General features: G+C 43.3%; 1 protein-coding gene and 1 pseudogene across 1 annotated transcript; both read left to right on the forward strand.

Annotated features, from left to right (window-relative positions):
• Positions 1-6,075: 6,075 nt before the first annotated feature.
• LOC134437300 (uncharacterized protein K02A2.6-like) lies at positions 6,076-7,232 on the forward strand (annotated as a pseudogene).
• A 3,109-nt stretch (positions 7,233-10,341) lies between these two features.
• Positions 10,342-12,186, forward strand: LOC134437301 (galactose-3-O-sulfotransferase 3-like). Its single transcript, XM_063186793.1, has 3 exons — positions 10,342-10,421; positions 10,923-11,936; positions 12,048-12,186. The coding sequence occupies exons 1-3, from the start codon at positions 10,342-10,344 to the stop codon at positions 12,184-12,186; spliced, it is 1,233 nt and encodes a 410-aa protein (XP_063042863.1).
• Positions 12,187-18,401: the final 6,215 nt, after the last annotated feature.

Below are 18,401 nucleotides of genomic sequence, written 5' to 3' on the forward strand. Positions count from 1 at the left end.
TGATTCCCAATACGCTGGGCTGTTTTGTTTGACTGATGTGCGCCGAGTGCCTGTGTGTTATAGGGATTTGGGTAGCATATGGAATTAGTCGTATGCTGGAAAGAAGCATCAGACGTGGCCTAGTGTGTGTGAGTGGGTGCATGTGGACATTTTCTTTTAGTTTGGTTGAGTTTCTGTCATTCTTTGCTGCACTTTTGTGTCGGTATACCACACCAGAGCCACCATATTGTCTGGGTAGGGCTACCCTATGCCCCAAGCTCCCTGTTTGCAGTGCTGCTATTTAGTATAAGCAAATCGTGTGTTTAATTAACAGTGTGGGTTGCCGTGTGTGTTTCATCTCTTTTATAACTTTGCTGTGCTCATAAACTTGCTGGGCAGTGTACTGTCACATTGAAACAGGAGTGTGGGGAAAACCGGCCATATGGCCTCAACCATGCGTTTGTGTCCATCTGTTCTGTTAAGTGTATTTGTGTAATTTTAAAGATTTTGCACCTGAAAGGAGATTAAAAGAAAATAAGTTAATTGTCCCCATACAACCCGTCTCCATTGTCTTTAAAGTACCTGTGTGCCTTCAACTTTCTACAGGGGAAAACACCTCGCTCTAGTGGCGTAATAGGTAACAAAGTCAAACATTGGCAATTATTAACTTGATTAACAAATGTTTAATGTCCACTCTGCTAAAATAATAATATAGTACACTATGCTTCCTCATATGTAAGGTGGGGGTGGGAGGGTTTATATTAGTTTTGTATTGAATTGTTTATGTGAGCAGAGAGCCAGGAAGTGAGTTTTCAGATTTTACTTGATGGTTTGCAGGAATTCAAACATTCAAACAGAAAACTGGACTCATCAACGCTCAGAAGATACACTTGGCAAAATGGAGTTTAACGTAGGAGTAAAGCATTCGGTCCAAAGGAAAATAAAGCAGAGTCAAACAATTCAACAAGATCAAAAGTCCAAAATGAAACTTAACTTCAGGGATTCTTCTTTGGGAGATTCAAACGGCAAGGAGCTTGGAGTCCGTGTAGCTCAAGACGAAGCCAGACAAAGAATGAACAAAGACAGGGGTTTACATAGGGCTGGCAATTAAGAAAACAAAGGGCAGGTGAGAGGTTTGGTAATGGGTTAACGAGGGTAACAGGTGGCAAATTAGTGATCAGGGGAGAGTGAGCGTGAAGCTGTGATTTCAGGTGATTGGAGAGTGGGCGTGATTGGTGGAGAGCCTGGTGTGGCTGTGACAGCCACAGTCCTGAATCTGAATTTTACTCCCATTTCTCTCATGAATAGAACTCCATTGTCACGTGCAAACTGTCATATATTTTCAAAACTGGCCACTGCTAATGTTTCCATAACAACAAGGACATGATAGACGTTTCTTAAACAATCACACCAATACAGCTACTACCATGATTGGGAGAAAACACACTTGAAGAGGATGTGATCATCTTAGTCTGGATCCTTTTTCAACCGGAAGTATGAAATGACAAGTGGCCTGAACCAGGTCTGAACAAAATGAAAACATGTGTGCTATCTGTGGCCATAATTTGCAATCACTAACACTTCAGGTTGGGTATATCTCTCGATGCATTCACGTGAGAGTGAAATCTTCTCTTAAACAGTCTGATAAAAAGGCAACATAGGCTACTAAGAAATAGACAAGTGAATATCTGTTCTGTCCTGAAAGTTATCCACTTGATTCGCACCCTAACCTCGGACACTGTGCTGGTCACGGTTTTGCAGATCGGCCCGTTTATTGCAGGGAATTTGAAAAACTGGCCCTCAGTGACTTTTAATTGAATGCTGTTGCCAAAGAGTGGATGTAACCAAGAAGCGTCATTTTGTTTCCTTTCCGGTATCCACTTTATGTCGGGTGAACGCCCCTTTAGGAGACCTTCGGTTAGGAGACCTTCGGAGTCCTGAGGTTGAGAATCAATGAAGTCCCCTTAGCGCTGTAGATGGCGGTAGCGCACGTCTTGCGCAAACACCTCAAAAAGAGAAGAAGTAGGGGACAACGCCCCCTTAGGAGACCCAACTTGAGCACACGCTTTTGCATTGAGTGGGCGTGGTTTGCGATATCTTTGTTTGATTCAGTATTTTTGCTGTTGCTATACAGCGATGGACAAGAATTGTTTAATTTCAACTTTTAACAATGTTACGTACGCTAACATTGACACTTTTACTGTGTGATGTCATGGAGGAGAAAGGGAAGTAAGGATCTCACAATGACATGAAAAACTTACTTACAAACAATAGAATCCATAGAGCCTGAACCAATGAGGTTTACAAACAATGACGTAGTTGTCAGTTGCTAACTTAGTTAGGTGGTGGGGCAATTTTGACCCGTCCCCCCACCCCCCTCCTCCCAGGCCCAGAAATGCCAAAAAAGCCCAGTCTGAATAGGGTTAATGTATGACTCATGACTCATAACTCATGACCGGAAAACCGTATGACCACCAAACTTGGAGGACATGATCTACATAAAGAAACATCTCATGAAGAAACATCTGATCACTCTAACACTCCCAATCACACACTTAATCAATCTCTCTATAACACAAAGTTGTTTTCCTGATAACTGGAAGCAGGCAGTTATCACTCCCATTTTCAAGTCTGGCGATCCCTGTGAAGCTAACAACTATAGACCAATAAGTATATTACCAGTACTTTCAAAGGTTGCAGAGAAGGTAGTCATAAATCAGTTAACAACACACCTAAACACCTGAAACACTGGTTTGAACGATATGCAGTTTGTTTCGGGAAGAATTACTCTACTGAAACAGTTGTTTTATATTTTACTGAAAAAATCAGAGTATAGCCCGAAACAGGGGGTGTTGTAGGGGCTGTATTCTTAGATTTACACAAAGCCTTTGACACGGTCAATCACAATGTCCTCTTCTTCAGGCTTTCTCATTTTAATCTGTCAACACAAACACTGACATGGCTGTCCTCTTATTTCTCAAATAGGGTACAATGTGTCAGAGTCAAAGATGCATACTCCACTTATGGAACAGACACAATAGGTGTGCCTCAAGGATCTGTGCTGGGACCTCTTCTTTTTAGATTGTACATCAATGACCTGCCACAACACTGTAATGGAGTGGATGTACAGTTATATGCAGATGACACTGTGATGTATTGAAACGTGATTGGGGTTTGGGTAATTGGGAAGTCTAATTAAGGAACACCTGACACCTGTATGTTGCTTCCTGCTTAACCTGAAGTAAAGACACAACTCACAGCAAAAGGGCTGACTGTCTCCGTGTGCGTTATTCTCTGTGAAAATACACCACAGAAAACTGGCGACGAGGATAAAAAACTGGAATTCGGAAGGATGGCTTTAATTGGGACAATAGGAGAATTTGTCCCGAAGTCGGAGTCCTGGACGGCGTATGTTGAAAGAGTGGAGCAGTTCTTCCTAGCGAATGAAATTGCAGAGGAGAAACAGGTGCCCACATTGTTGAGCGTAATGGGACCGACAACTTATGGACTTTTAAGAAATTTAGTGCAGCCAGCTAAACCGAAGGACAAAACATATGACGAAATTGTTAAAACAATGGCCACTCATTTTGAGCCTGAACCCCTTTTGATAGCAGAGAGATTCCGTTTCAATCGCCGTAATCAGAAGCCAGATGAGAGTGTCACTAATTACGCAGCTGAGCTGAAGCAGTGCGCAATGCATTGCCAGTTTGGTGCGACGCTGGATGACGCGCTACGGGATCGCTTTGTGAGTGGCATAAGAAATGAAGCGTGCCAGCGCAAATTGCTTTCGGAAGCGAACTTAACTTTTGTAAAGGCGTTCGAGCTTGCTGTAAGTATGGAGACGGCCGCAAAGGATGCCGAGCAGCTCCAGAGACCAGACGCCGGTGCGGAGGCCGTGCACAAGGTGGAGACGCGTCCCTTCAACTCGACGGGGAGGAAGTGTTACCGGTGCCACGGGAAAAATCACAGTTCTGAGATGTGCTACTTCAAAGACGCGAAATGCCACGGGTGTGGAAAAACCGGGCATATTAAAATGGCTTGCAGAGCTACAACTGCTGCTCAATCAAATAGGAGACGCCAGGAAACAGAAAGGAACACAAAATATGTGGAAGCAGATGAATTGCCAATGTTCACACTAGCCAGTGAGGCCTGCAAGCAACCTTTCAAAACACACTTTAAAGTGGATGGCCAAGACATCGAGATGGAAATCGACACTGGCGCGGCCGTGAGTATTATCTCTGAAAAAATGTACTTGACGCAATTCCCAGAAAGGCCGCTAGATGTCGCTAGTGTCAAGCTAACAACATACACGGGGGAAACTATGCCCGTGTTAGGTCAGTTTGAAGCCACAATTGACTATAGGCAGAAAAGAGAGCAGCTACCACTAATTGTAGTGAAAGGTGCTGGCCCTGCATTATGTGGCAGAAATTGGCTACATAAAATTACACTGGATTGGAAGGAAATAAAACATGTGAGTGAGATGCATGAGCCAAGGTCCATAGATGAAGTGCTTCAGTTACATTCAGAAGTGTTTAAAGAAGAACTGGGCACACTGCATGGCTTCAAAGCCAAGATTCTTGTAAATCCAGATATCCCCCCAAAGTTTTGCAAGAGCCGCCCATTGCCATTTGCCATGAAAGCCAGAGTGGATGCCAAACTAGACCGGCTGGAGAAGGCAGGCATAATATCACCAGTTAAGCATAGCGAGTGGGCTGCACCAGTAGTGCCTGTAATCAAGAAAGACAATACAATTCGCCTTTGTGGTGATTACAAATTAACAGTTAATCAAGCTGCCAATACTGAAAACTTACCCCCTGCTCGCATTGAGGAGCTGATGGCGACCTTAAGTGGAGGAAAAATATTCTCAAAGATTGACTTGGCTTCAGCATACCAGCAAGTGCTACTGGAGGAGGAGTCAAAAAAGCTGTTGACCATCAACACACATCGAGATCTCTTTGTGTACAATAGGTTAGCTTTCGGAGTTAGCTCTGCCCCCTCCATTTTTCAACGCATTATGGAGAACCTCCTAAAAGATCTTGATGTAGTTACCTATTTAGATGATTTACTTGTAACAGGAAAAAATGAACATGACCATGTGCAGAAGTTACAAAAAGTGCTTCAGAGACTCCAGGAGTGCGGCCTAAGAGTGAAGAAATCCAAATGCGAGTTCGGAAAAAAGGAGATTGAATACCTGGGCCATGTACTGGATAGCCAAGGCCTTCATCCATCCCAGAAAAGGTAAAGGCCATCAAGGAGGCCCAGCGCCCTCCTCAGTGAAAGAATTGAGAGCATTTCTAGGCCTAGTCAATTACTATGGCCGGTTCATGCCCAACCAAAGCACCCTTATTGGCCCACTCTACAAACTGTTAAAAGACCACACTGAGTGGGAGTGGACGAAACCACAGCAAAAAGCCTTTGAGGCATGCAAAGAATTGTTAGCAAGTGACCAGGTGCTAATGCACTACAATCCAGACTTGCCTCTTGTACTGGCCTGTGATTCATCAGCCTATGGCATAGGGGCTGTCATTCAACATGAACTACCATCTGGAGAGAAGAGGCCCATTGCATATGCCTCTCGTACGCTGAACCCTGCTGAAAGAAATTACTCACAAATAGAAAAAGAGGGGCTGTCAGTGATATTTGGAGTTAAAAAAGTTCCACCAGTACTTGTGGGGGCGGAAATTTAAAATAGTGACTGACCACAAGCCCTTGCTGACTCTTTTTGGAGAGCACAAATGTCTGCCCACCATGGCTGCAGCACGGATTCAAAGATGGGCCATCATACTGTCTGCTTATGATTATACCATTGTGTACTGTGCATCTGAGAAACACAGCAATGCAGATGGACTGTCAAGAGTCCCTTTACCCGAGACAAGTGATGCCGGCACAGCAGCCATCTCGGAGAGCATTCATGCACTGTTAGCAGAGCACCTAGAACAAGCACCCGTGGATGCTGACCAGGTGGCACGCGCCACACGGACAGACTGCATGCTGTCCAAGGTCCTGAAATTCATCATGGATGGCTGGCCGGCGGTCGTGGATTCTACTCTGAAAGCCTTCCACTTCACGCCGATATGAACTGTCACTGAACGGGGATGTGTCCTATGGGGCACCAGGGTCGTGCTACCAGAGAAACTGAGAAAGCTCGTCAAAAAGGAGCTGCACTCGGGACACCCGGGTATAGTGAAGATAAAAGCTCTCGCACGCAAGTACGTGTGGTGGCCCAAGATTGATGAAGATCTAGAACAGGTATGCAAAGCCTGCGAGCCTTGCCAGTTGGAACAACGGAAGCCTCGGCAGGTACCATTACATCCATGGGAGTTTCCAGGCCCAGAGCTGGAGAAGACTACACATAGACTTTGCCGGCCCCTTCCTAGGTCACACTTTCATGATAGTGGTGGATGCATACTCCAAGTGGCTGGAGGTGTTCAAAATGTCCAACATCACCTCACAAGCCACCATCACCAGACTGCGTAGGCTGTTTGCAGCATACGGCCTTCCGGAGCATGTTGTTACAGATAACGCAACGCAGTACACGTCTGAGGAATTCAAAACCTTCATGAGGCAGAATGGAATTCTACACTCCACCAATGCCCCGGGTCACCCTGCTAGCAATGGTCTCGCCGAAAGGTATGTGCAAACATTTAAAAATGGAATTAAGAAACTTGGACAGACTTCCATGGATATAGAGGACAAGATCTCTGTGTTTCTAATGCAATACCGCTGTACTCCTAACTGTACTACAGGCCAGTCGCCTACTGATTTGTTTCTGAACAGGCACATGCGCACCCGCCTGGACCTGATTCATCCTGACACAGCGCTCACAGTTCGAAAGAAGCAGTACATGCAGAAGTCCTACCATGATCGGCGAGCAGTGAGTAGATCTTTTTCTCAGGATGACCCTGTGTATCTTCAAAATACAGCAGGGGGAAGAGAGAAATGGATTCCAGGAGTGATAATGAAGCAAACAGGACCAGTGTCTTACCGAGTTCAGGGGACAGACAGAGACATTACTGTACAGGAGACATGGGGATCAGTTGCGGTCTCGTGTCGCAGCCGAGGAGCTGGATCTGAATACGGACTGTACACCTGCTGACCTTGCCGACCAGCCCACATCCGACCAGCCCAGTGAGAAGCTGGACATGCCAGCAGATGATGGTCCCCTGCACATGGACAGCGAGGTGCCCGCTGCCTCTCCAGACTTGCGTCGCTCAGGCAGAGACCGGAAGCCGCCTGAGCGTTATGTTCCTTAATCAGCAGTTACTTTGGCAAGAATGGATTCCACATTGGACTGCTTTTGTATAGTGTGCTACTAGTTTAAAAAAAGAAAAAAGATGCAAAAAGAAAAAGGAAAAAAAAAAGACATTTGGGTTTTGGGGGTGTTGGGTACACTGATGTATTAAAGTTCATTATTGCTGGGGTAACAAAGTTCTTTTATTTTAAAAGGGGGGTGATGTGATGTATTGAAACGTGATTGGGGTTTGGGTAATTGGGAAGTCTAATTAAGGAACACCTGACACCTGTATGTTGCTTCCTGCTTAACCTGAAGTAAAGACACAACTCACAGCAAAAGGGCTGACTGTCTCCGTGTGCGTTATTCTCTGTGAATATACACCACAGACACAGTCCTGTATGTGCATGGCAAAAATGGTGGCAGCGGAGAAATTAACAAACGCTATGGAAGGTGTGGCCCAATGGCTTGAGCAGTCTTGTCTTACTCTGAACATCAGTAAGACAAAAGGCATGTTCTTCTATAAAAACAAGGGGCAGACTTCAACAGCAAACATTAAAATAAAAAATGAATCTATTGATATAGTCACTGAATTTAAATATCTTGACGTTACACTTGACTCAAATCTCAACTTTAAAAAACATATTAAAAATATGACTAAAACAATTAAATATAACATGGCAAATTTTAGACATATCAGATCCTCACTTCCCATGGATGTAGCCAAAACATTCATGCATGGTCTCATCTTTTCTCATATCTCAGGGAAGATAGGGGACATGAGTGATTTGTTTATTGTACTTTTTTTATTTACTTTTTTATTCTATTGTATACTATTTAATTTTTAATCTCAAGGACTACTGATGAAAACTAGCCTAAGGCTAAATCTGGTGTGATGCATGAAATGGAAACATTTATGTTTTAATTGCACATGGTCCTTGTTGATTGATAGATTGAACTCTATGTTTAACATCATTTTTGTGTCATTATTTGGTATTATGACATCATTATTACGTCATTATCTGATTTTAATCTCCAAAATGTCACCAAAATGTATTTTCCATCAAATGTAGGTAATGCACATCATCAATTTTAATGATTTTGTGCTTCAGACCACTTCAATGTCCACAAGGTATTCTGATGCTAATGGTAATACCAAAAAATATGAAAAATGATGTCGCAAAATGACGTCATGGATATGGCAAAGTGGCTTCAGTTTCTAATAGGCTAACATTGCACCAAGCGGTAAGTCCTCAACAACAGGATATATCATTACCAAATTTGCAGGGCATGATATACATAACACTCATAAGCAATGAGAAATAAAAAGAACAAATGAAATTGAGGTGAAATGTGCAGTGGTAAAGATAAAGTCCACCATTTGATTATAAATATGATGACATAATCGAATTAGCATAAATTAATTATAATTCATTAAGCTGATATTAGATTAGGTACAGTTCTGCTAATGTAATGGACTAACTGTAGTATGTGATGAGGAAGGTACACTGAGGAGAGTGATTTTTGGTTGGACATACCTGTCAGAAAACCATTGCCATGGCAACGGCAAAAATGCTAAACCTAATCTTTTGGCACTAAATTGTAACCAACTAAATTTGAGGAAAAGTCACCAAGTTTCTTAGTCATGGCGTAAGTCGTTTAGGAATTATATGACATCAAAGCTGGTGCGGGCACTTTTAGCCAGCATTACATACGTACACACACGAAATGCCATACAACCATACCAACATACTACGGTATACAATATACACCATCAGGAGGGACCATAAAGGGTTATTGTGGAAGATGCTATCTTAAAAATCAGTTCAAAAAGATGTAGGGAAATTGTATTTAAATGGCTTTTATAGTATTCTGGAAAAGACAGGTTAAAATCCTAAAGCAAATGTTGAACTGCTTTGATCCAACCTTGCACTCCTCATCTTATCAGCAGTCAGTTTATTACAGGGCAATAAACATGGGAAAGGAAAGGGAGCATTTGGGTTCAATGCATTACATCCAGGGCTGTTTCAAGGTATCCCCACCCTAAGTATACTTGCCTCTAGACTGTAAATGTAACAGATGCCAACTAGCAGAGTTTGGCCTTTTTAAAGGCTTTTTCTAAGGTACTCACAGCTCGCTGGGCCCAGAAAGACGGAGCCCTTTGCCCCCACCCTTGGCCTTCACTTATCTAATCTAAAGCACATCTTGCTATCTTTTAACCATTTACAGTATGTTGGGTACACAGGTAAGAGCCTTCCTTGTCTTTTACGTTATACAGGACGAGTAGGGAAGAACACACCGCAGTTCTTGAAAAGACAACATTTGACAGACACAGTAACATGGATATGTACACCCAAATGGTCTTGAATCCTATTTGCAAAATGTAGGATTTGTATGACATCAAGCTAATTTCAACTGGTAAACATTTGTTGTGGATGAGAGCGAGGATTTGGAAATCTGGACAGGTACGTATTAAAGGCTTTCAGATGGCAAGGAAGAGAAAAACCCAACAGACTGAGCTGCTACGCAAAAACTGAGGTATATTTGTCTCAAAATGTTTTCCCCAAGTCATACCATACAGTTTCATCTGCTACTGTTTGTCTAGATAGGGTATTCATCAATCATCGGTAGAGGGTATTAGGCAGTGCACTTTGACCTGAGAGCATCCGTAAATGCTTTTAGCTGGGGATTTTACAGGAAACATTTCAACAACGGTGAAGCTATTATGACTCAATAGGCTGCTTCATTGACTGAGAGCATAGCCCTAAATCTGGGCTCAAACTACATGACTACCTACTGACACGATTCTCGTCTGAAAACCCCCTTGTGACAATCAAGGGAGCATTCCTCCCCCTGTTTGACATTAACGATTACAAATAGAACACCAGGGTATTGTGTACGTGCTTACGATTGAAGACAAGATCGTCTGTTGCGATTCTCTTTCAGTAAAAGCCGACATCAAAATCGAATACGATTTCAAAGTTGTGTAGCTCAGCTCAACTCTAACCCTTAGCCCAGTAGCTCTTTGCTGCTCAGCTCGACATATTGTCTGGACAAAAGCCAATGGTTATTGGAGATGCATTAAGAACTTTCTTTAAAAAAAAGTTTGTTTATTCTTTTTTCAGAGAGAGATGGCCAACAAGAAGATGTTCTGGGCTTTGGTGGTCATCAGCACAATCACTATACTGTCTTACTGGGGACAACATGGCAGGTGAGTGCATATGTCCATAGACAAAAAAAACTCAGGAGGAATCCCTGTAAATTTAAGATAAATACCTGTTATTTTGTCTGTTATTGGTCTTGAGATTTCCACACTTTGGAATGGCCACAAAATCATCAGAATTCTTTTTATCAGAATGCTCTGTGTAGCATCATTGGGAAAGCCTGGGAAGAACACTTTTAGAATCTATGTGGAAGTCAAAATGGCCCTGGGCCCACTTGTGCCTTACCTGGTTTTAATACGGCATATGAGCAATGATGGGCAACCTGGATTCAGAAACTATAATCCAGTGCCATATATTTCACATTACCTGGTTCTACCTGTGGCACTGGATTATAGTTTGTGAATCCAAGTGGAGCTTTACTCATGTGTATGTTTCAGTTTAATGTTAAATGTTAAGTTAAATGACTTAATTCATCTTCCTTTTTTGGGGTTTGTTGATCACAAAAATATGGTAAACATCTTCAAATGCATCTTTTTGTGTGTTTTTAGATATGCTGGGTGGGCTTCTAGCATTCTGGAGACCATCAGCTGTTCCTGGGCCCATTCTTCATCGTCTGGCAAGGCCAAGCACACCAGCGTGGTCTTCCTGAAGACCCACAAGACGGGCAGCAGCACGGTCCAGAACATCCTCTTCCGCTTCGCAGAGCGCCACAACCTCACTGTAGCCATGCCCGTGTCCAAGTGCTATTATGCGTTTTGCTACCCATTCCCCTTCAGCGCCCACTTCGTGCACGAGAACACCACGCCACCTGACGTGCTCACCAACCACGCTCGGCTCGATGTGGCCGAGATGCGACGGCTGATGCCCAATGGCACGCAGTTCTTCACCATCCTCCGTGAGCCTGTGGCCATGTTTGAGTCCTCTTTCAGCTACTTCAGGTCAGAGTCTATGAGCTTCCGGCGTGTGCCCAATGGCTCCATTGAGGAATTCCTCCGACATCCTCAGTTGTACTACCGGAGCAAAGAAAGAGACTCCATGTACGCCCGCAACAGCGCAACCTTTGACCTGGGAGGAGACAAGGACCGTCCGCTGGGTGACATGGACTACTTGCGGATGTTCACGAGGCATCTGGAAGACGTCTTCTCGCTGGTGATGATCACAGAGCACTTTGACGAGTCGTTGGTGCTGCTCCGCCGCCTGCTCAACTGGGACCCTGAAGACCTGGTGTACCTGAAGCTGAACATGCGGGCAGACGAGTCCCGCAAGCAGCTGCACGGGGCACTGCCGGCTAAGACCCGCGCCTGGAACTGGCTGGATGCGGAGCTCTACGACTACTTCAATGCCTCGCTGTGGCGTCAGCTTGAGCAGCTGGGTCCCGCCTGTCTGGAGCACGAGCTGATGCTGCTGCGCGAGGCCAGGGACCGCGTGATGCTCGCATGCTTTGGCACAGCCAGGCCGCAGATGAAGGCGGCAGGACAGATACGTAACAAGGAGCTGAAGCCTTGGCAGCCCAAAAGCAAACTGTCTATCGTTGGTTATGAACTGCCAACCAAAAACCTGACATGGCAGTGGGCAAAGAAGGGTGAAGAGAAAATTGGAAAAAAGGATGGAGGAGGACAGAAAAAGGGGGGCAGTAAGAAAGGGGGAGTCGGAGAAGGAGAGGGGAAAGGCACAAAAGATTTCTGCATTAAAATGATTATGCCAGAACTTCAGTACTCAAAGCTGATGTTTCAGACACAGCCTCTCCCACATGGACACGGAACTGGTATTACAGGCCAAAAGCCCCCCATCATCCCCTCAGACTTCTGGTAAATGCCACAGCCACATACCTGTACTGCCTCTCCACTCACTCGATCCATGTCTGCAGTTCACCTAGGGGCGCTGTCGAGAGACAGCGAATGGAGTCTGCACTCCCTCTAGAGTGCAGTACCATGTGGTGGGTGGAGAGCATAGAGGTAGAAAATAACACTAGAGAGGACCCCGCCCCCCTTTTTACAGCAATCTGTAGCGGCCATTATTTGTAGGTAGATCAGAGAAATGGAAATTAATGGAGAACGAGGCTCACCTCTGTCAAAAATGGCTTAATGATGTGAAAATGTCCATCAAAACACTATACAAGGACAATAGTTGAAGTGTGTTGCTAAATATGTTCATAAAATATATTATTTGATTTTTAAATGTATTTTATCGACTATGATTTAAGAAGATATTTAGCCTGACATTTCAAATCTGGTCTTTGATTAAAGTGTTACTTCATATTTACACAGTTTTAGTTAATTTCTTGACAGGGGTGGGCGTGTTCTCCATTGACTTGCATTGCCTGAAAGTGCCTACACTACCTACGGAAGTTGGGAAGCTCCAGCTGCCATTTCCCAGTGCTGTCGCAAATTGCTGTGTCCTCTCTAGTGTTATTTTCTACCTCTATGGTGGAGAGGCTGTATGTAAACTGGCTGGGTGCAGCCTATAAAAAATTACCCTGTTTCTAAACTATCAAAGTTCTCTATGCCTTGGTTTACATGTCAACAACCCCACCACTCTATGGAATTAATTATTGAGTAACTAGCCTCTAAAATGGATGGAAAATTGAAATTTATAACGATGGCTACTTCGGTGCTGACAGACTCTGCAGACTCACAGCAAAAGCCCAATTTTAGCATCGGCTAACTAGCGGTGGAATTCTGAATGCAGGGGACGTATGGAGGTAAGGTATGTGTGAAAAGTTAGCGCTCAGCATCACACAATTTAAACCATTTCACACTGGTTTCCCCCTTTAATTTAGTCCAATAAAAGGATTTCAGTTTGTCTTGCAGCAGTGGAGTGATATTCATAATTTGCCTTTTTTGAATGATGTCATCTATTAATTGAGTTCCCTCAAATAGAGCGGCTACTACCCTGTTCATGCACTGCTTTACAACTTCTGCATCAGTGCTTGGCCCATGCCACTTGCAGCTAAAATTCTGTTGCATGCTCTAGAGATACTGACCAGACTATCACAGTTAGTAGAGTAGAGCAACTTTTCCGAAGGGAAATTAAGAATTAAGTTTGATGAGCTATGATACTTGGATATGGTTTATTTTTCTTGTTCATACCACAGAGTTTGTGGTTTGTTTTGTTCGAAGTGCCCATGCTTTGTTAAAAAATCCACTCACACTTCCGTTTCGGACGAGTGTTCAGATTAAATACAGTATTCAACGCAGTATACATACTACATCTGTCTTAAATCCTACATTTTCTCAACCCACCTTTTGTTTCTTTTTTCGGTTTATTGAATGTCATGACTTTTTTGTTTGCAGAAACCAATGCTAGTCGCTATGGACTGATGCAGAAAATAATCACACTCGCTGTCCGCACTGGCCTCTTGTTCGCTCACTGAGTTGTCCTAGTGATGATAAGCCACTGACCTGTTATTTTGCATGTGGACCAACAAATAACCTACAGTAGATATTTCCATGGTGCCAATAGTAAGTAATTGCCAAGCTTAAAGGGTTTATGAAACGAAAACAAAGTAAAGGAATTTGACCATTTCCAGGACAGATTCTGAAAGTTCTAAGCCTTGTGAATAAAATGGGATATTGTCTGGGTGATATTTTATCCTAAAAGTCATGTTAAAACGTTCCCAAAAAGTGTTATGTCTACTTTTTTTCGTGACATGTGTAACCTAGCCCCTTTTACTTGGGGCTGTACCAATCCCACTCAGGGGTCAAGTGAATGACCACAAGGCTGATATCACAAGAATAGTTATTTTTATTATTAAATGCAATTATCACAAGGTACAAATAGAATTTAAAAGTCTTTCTTCAAGGCAGCGGTCAACAGGCACCCCAAGACCAACACTTCACACAAAACACTTCTAAGTGAAAAGAAAAATAATACCACAAACCACCACTCTCACATAGTCTTGCAATCGCCAACAGAACAAAATAATGGAGGAGGGAAGGGAGAGGCTAGGAGCTTGAAGGAGATTAGAAACAACACTGCACTCAGTAGTTCCACACTCAGAGGGCCCTCTAATGGACACCAGTACACAAAGTTGAATTTTCCAGCACACAATGGTGACACCCCAATAGTTGGGCAAACGCACAATAGCTACTCCAAGCTCAAACAAAAAGGGGGAAAAGGGATAGCGGGACAGGGCAAAAACAATTCCAATATGAGAGGGTCACTAAATAAACAAAAACACAATAAATGAAAATGAGGTGCACTGTTCACTCAGGTACCAGGGAAAAGCAGTGATTGACTACTCTACAATTCAGGGTATTGGGGCGGTTCACGCACACTCCCTAGAAGAAACCAAAATAAAGGCAGACATACAAAATATAACCAACATTAGTATAGGTCACATTTAAGACTCAGACATATTATTAAAATCAATGCTGTTTTACATCCTTCCATGGATTACAAAAAAAACCTCATCACAGCAGCCCTACATAGGCTATAATAAAAACTTCACTGAGCAATGTTCAATCTTTCACCAACTCATTAATTCATTCATTCATTCATTCATTCATTCATTCATTCCTTCACAAACTCATCCAATCATGCATTCATTCATTCATTCATTCATTCATTCATTCATTCATTCATTCATTCATTCATTCATTCATTCATTCATTCATTCATTCAATCATTCATTCAATCATGCGTTCATTCAAGTTATTTTCCATGGTTGTACTGAACAAATTGAGTCATGCCTACCAGGGTATGAGGATAAGTCCAGACTCTGTTGAAAGACTGCGAGGTCCAGAATCGTGGGCTACAAGCCCCCCAGTCAAGCTCAACAGTGCGGTGTGATACACCGCTGGTCCTGCTCAATACTCGCACGCAGGTGCACTAAAAATCAACAGAATGCAGCGTCACCCTCTGTTATGAACTTCCCACCTACATCAGTTTTAGTATGAACGCTTCAGTGTATTTATTCACAATAGTGCCTACCGGAATGTTATGTTAGTCGTGCGTCTCTACACACGTCATTAGGAATTCCCGGACAATAGCTGCTGATGGCCAAGGATGCACTAAGAACGAAACAGCGAAGGATGGAATTAGTGACTACTAACATCCTGTTAAATATCATAATACTTGGGTAGTTTAAAAGCCTCCACCAACCTGAAACATTTCAACACTAGGACAGACGCGTCTTTTCGTTTACGCTCACACCGTCTTGGGAGGTACTTGTGTCAACTAGGGATCAGCAAAGCGCGAGGTAAGTATTCATTACGATGCATCACTGTAGCGGATAATATAATATTAATTAAAAAGTGTATTGATACTTTTAATGATTGAAATTGACCTACCCCAGATGTATTTTTAAACGGCAAACAGGTAAGTTCCCAGCACATGAACTTGGCGTTGCCTACACAAACGCCGACAGCAAACAATTCTTTCAGTGACGCCCCCCAGGTGAATTGAATATCAGTGATTACCTTGCGCGCCCTGACTCAAGGCTCATTGCACCGCCAGGTAGAGGCGGTGCCCTGGAGACGCCATAATAATTTGTAGTTTTCCCCAACAGGACTTCCTGGCTACACATGCAAATGATATGCGTGACATAGAAGGGGAAAGTTCACCTCATTCCACCTTGTTCAGATCAATGGCGGCTAGTACCAAAACAAAGCGCAGTGTCAAGCAGTGTATTGCTGGAGGGCCGAACGGTGCCAGCTGCAAAAATGGCTACTTGACAGAAGGAATATCTTTGCACAAGTTCCCTTCTGTGAAGAATGATGGAACTGTGGCCGACAAGGAGAAGGCTAAAACAAGGGCTCTGTGGATCCAATTCGTACGCAGGCACCGGCGTGGTTTTGAAGCAAGCTCGTGGTCACTGTTGTGCTCGGCACATTTCCACCCCTCGTGCTTCACCACAAATGTGGAGATCGCGGGCATGGTCAGACTGAAGAGAATGCTATTGCCTCAAGCAGTTCCAACAATTGACATCGCCGGCGTGCAGACTGACACTGCCCCTGTAACTGCTCGGGCACGAAGACAGGTGAGTGCACTGCTTTGCTTTAGGCTACTCGTTTTACCTTGTCCATCTGCTTTGTATGTTGTTTTCAGGAAAGGGTAATGCACATTACATGCAAAACCGGTGCGAATGCTCTCGGGATATGCACTTTTTGTTGATTTCCATTCAACTGGTCAATAAATTGGTTTTGGGAGGATATCCGCGCTTCAGCCTCCGTGGTGCTCTCGGTCGAGGACAGCCAACGCACAGACTGGGCTACTGCTTAGCGAATAAACGGAGATGCATATAGCGTAGGCCTACTTTGAAGCGTTTGATTGTTTGTTTTTAGTATTGTGGTGCACGTGTGGCTGACGTTTGGACACACCTCGTCCTCAGAGTCAGGCTGAGGGACACGCGACGCCTGTGACTTTGAGCACAAAAAATAATAATAATAATGATAAACGCTAAAAATATGTTGAGGACTCAGGCTATATAGGGTGTTTTTCAAACAGCCTAATACCTCAGTTTTTCTGTAGTTGATGACATTTTTGCATGTACATGCATTTCAATCACACTATATCGCGCAATTGAATCAAAATGCCCCCCATTTGTCAACAAATACACACGCCACGTCATCTTTGGGTCATGGCAAAGTGCCCTTAGCAACCGTAACCATAAACAAAACGAACTGTCAGGCTATGTCAACAATCGTCACTTCGCCTGTCTGACATGTCACTTTCTGCAGATGTATCAGTGCCTCTGAAATAGATTTGTGCTGCTGTTCGACTCGCTGATGTGTGTATGAGAATTTTGGTTCCTTTATAAGATGTGGGTCCATCAAATGTGTGTTGTTTTCTCAGATCGCCATACTAGCAAACTAGGGACTTTCCTCTATGACATCACAGCCCAGCTCATTAGTCAAACCAAATTTCACAGAATTCACACTTTAAGTTGCCATTTTCACAAGTTCCTCCAGGATGATTGGGTTCAAAGTCTCATCGACGCTATCAGAAAAAACAAGGCTTTAATGGGAATTACCGTTTGTTTTCGTTTCATAACCTCTTTAAACATGCATGGCTTCCCCACACCTGTATAGAAAAAAGCTTGGAGACGTGAAGGATTCTGGGTATTTTGTCTGTCAAAGGATGCATCAAGTGTAGCCTTGGACATGCTACGAATCAAGTGCTAGGGACTTGAAGCATGCTTAGATTTTGAAGCATGCTTCACTTTGGAAGAGTGCTTGGTGAGTCGTGATGACGTGAAATTGAGCGTTAGGCCTACTTGTCCTAACAAGGCCAGGATCCTTCACATTGAAAAATAGCCATATAGTCTAGGCAATGGGTGCAATATAATGGGAGAATTGCTCAGAAGGTGATACAAGCGTGAAACTTGGCACAAGTGTTCATTAGGACATACTTATTAATTTCAGGGGTGGAGCCACTCAGAATTCAGAGTTGCCTAGCAACGGTTGCTAGTTGAAGTATCTTCCTTAGTAACCAACATCAGAAATACAGTTCCCAGCAATTTTGTGGTGTTGTGATGTCTAAATATTGACTCCTTGCCCTAATTTTACTTAATATCAGGGGTAAACCCACTCAGAATGTAATGCTGCCTAGCAACCGTTGCTAGGTAAAGCATCTTCCTTAGCAACCAGCCTCAGTAGTACAGTTCTCAGCAATTTTGTGATTTTATGATGTCTAAATATTGACTCCTTGCCCAAATATTACTTCATATCAGGGGTGAAGCCACTCAGAATTTAATGTTGCCTAGCAACCGTTGTTAGGTAAAGCATCTTCTTTAGCAACCAGCATCAGTAATACAGTTCCCAGCAATTCTGTGGTGTTATGATGTGTAAATATTAACTCCTTGCCTAAATATCAGGGGTGGAGCCACTCAAAATCCAATGTTGCCTAGCAACAGTTTCTAGGTAAAGCATCTTCATTAGCAACTAGCATCAGTAATACAGTTCCCAACAATTTTGTTGTTATGTCAAATATTGACTCCTTGCCCTAATATCCCTAAAATAATGCATCATAATGCTTCAAATACTGCAATATGTATGATTATGACCTTTCATAATCAATGAACTTTC

Source organism: Engraulis encrasicolus, chromosome 21, assembly GCF_034702125.1.
Source record: "Engraulis encrasicolus isolate BLACKSEA-1 chromosome 21, IST_EnEncr_1.0, whole genome shotgun sequence".
NCBI classification, from domain to species: domain Eukaryota; kingdom Metazoa; phylum Chordata; class Actinopteri; order Clupeiformes; family Engraulidae; genus Engraulis; species Engraulis encrasicolus.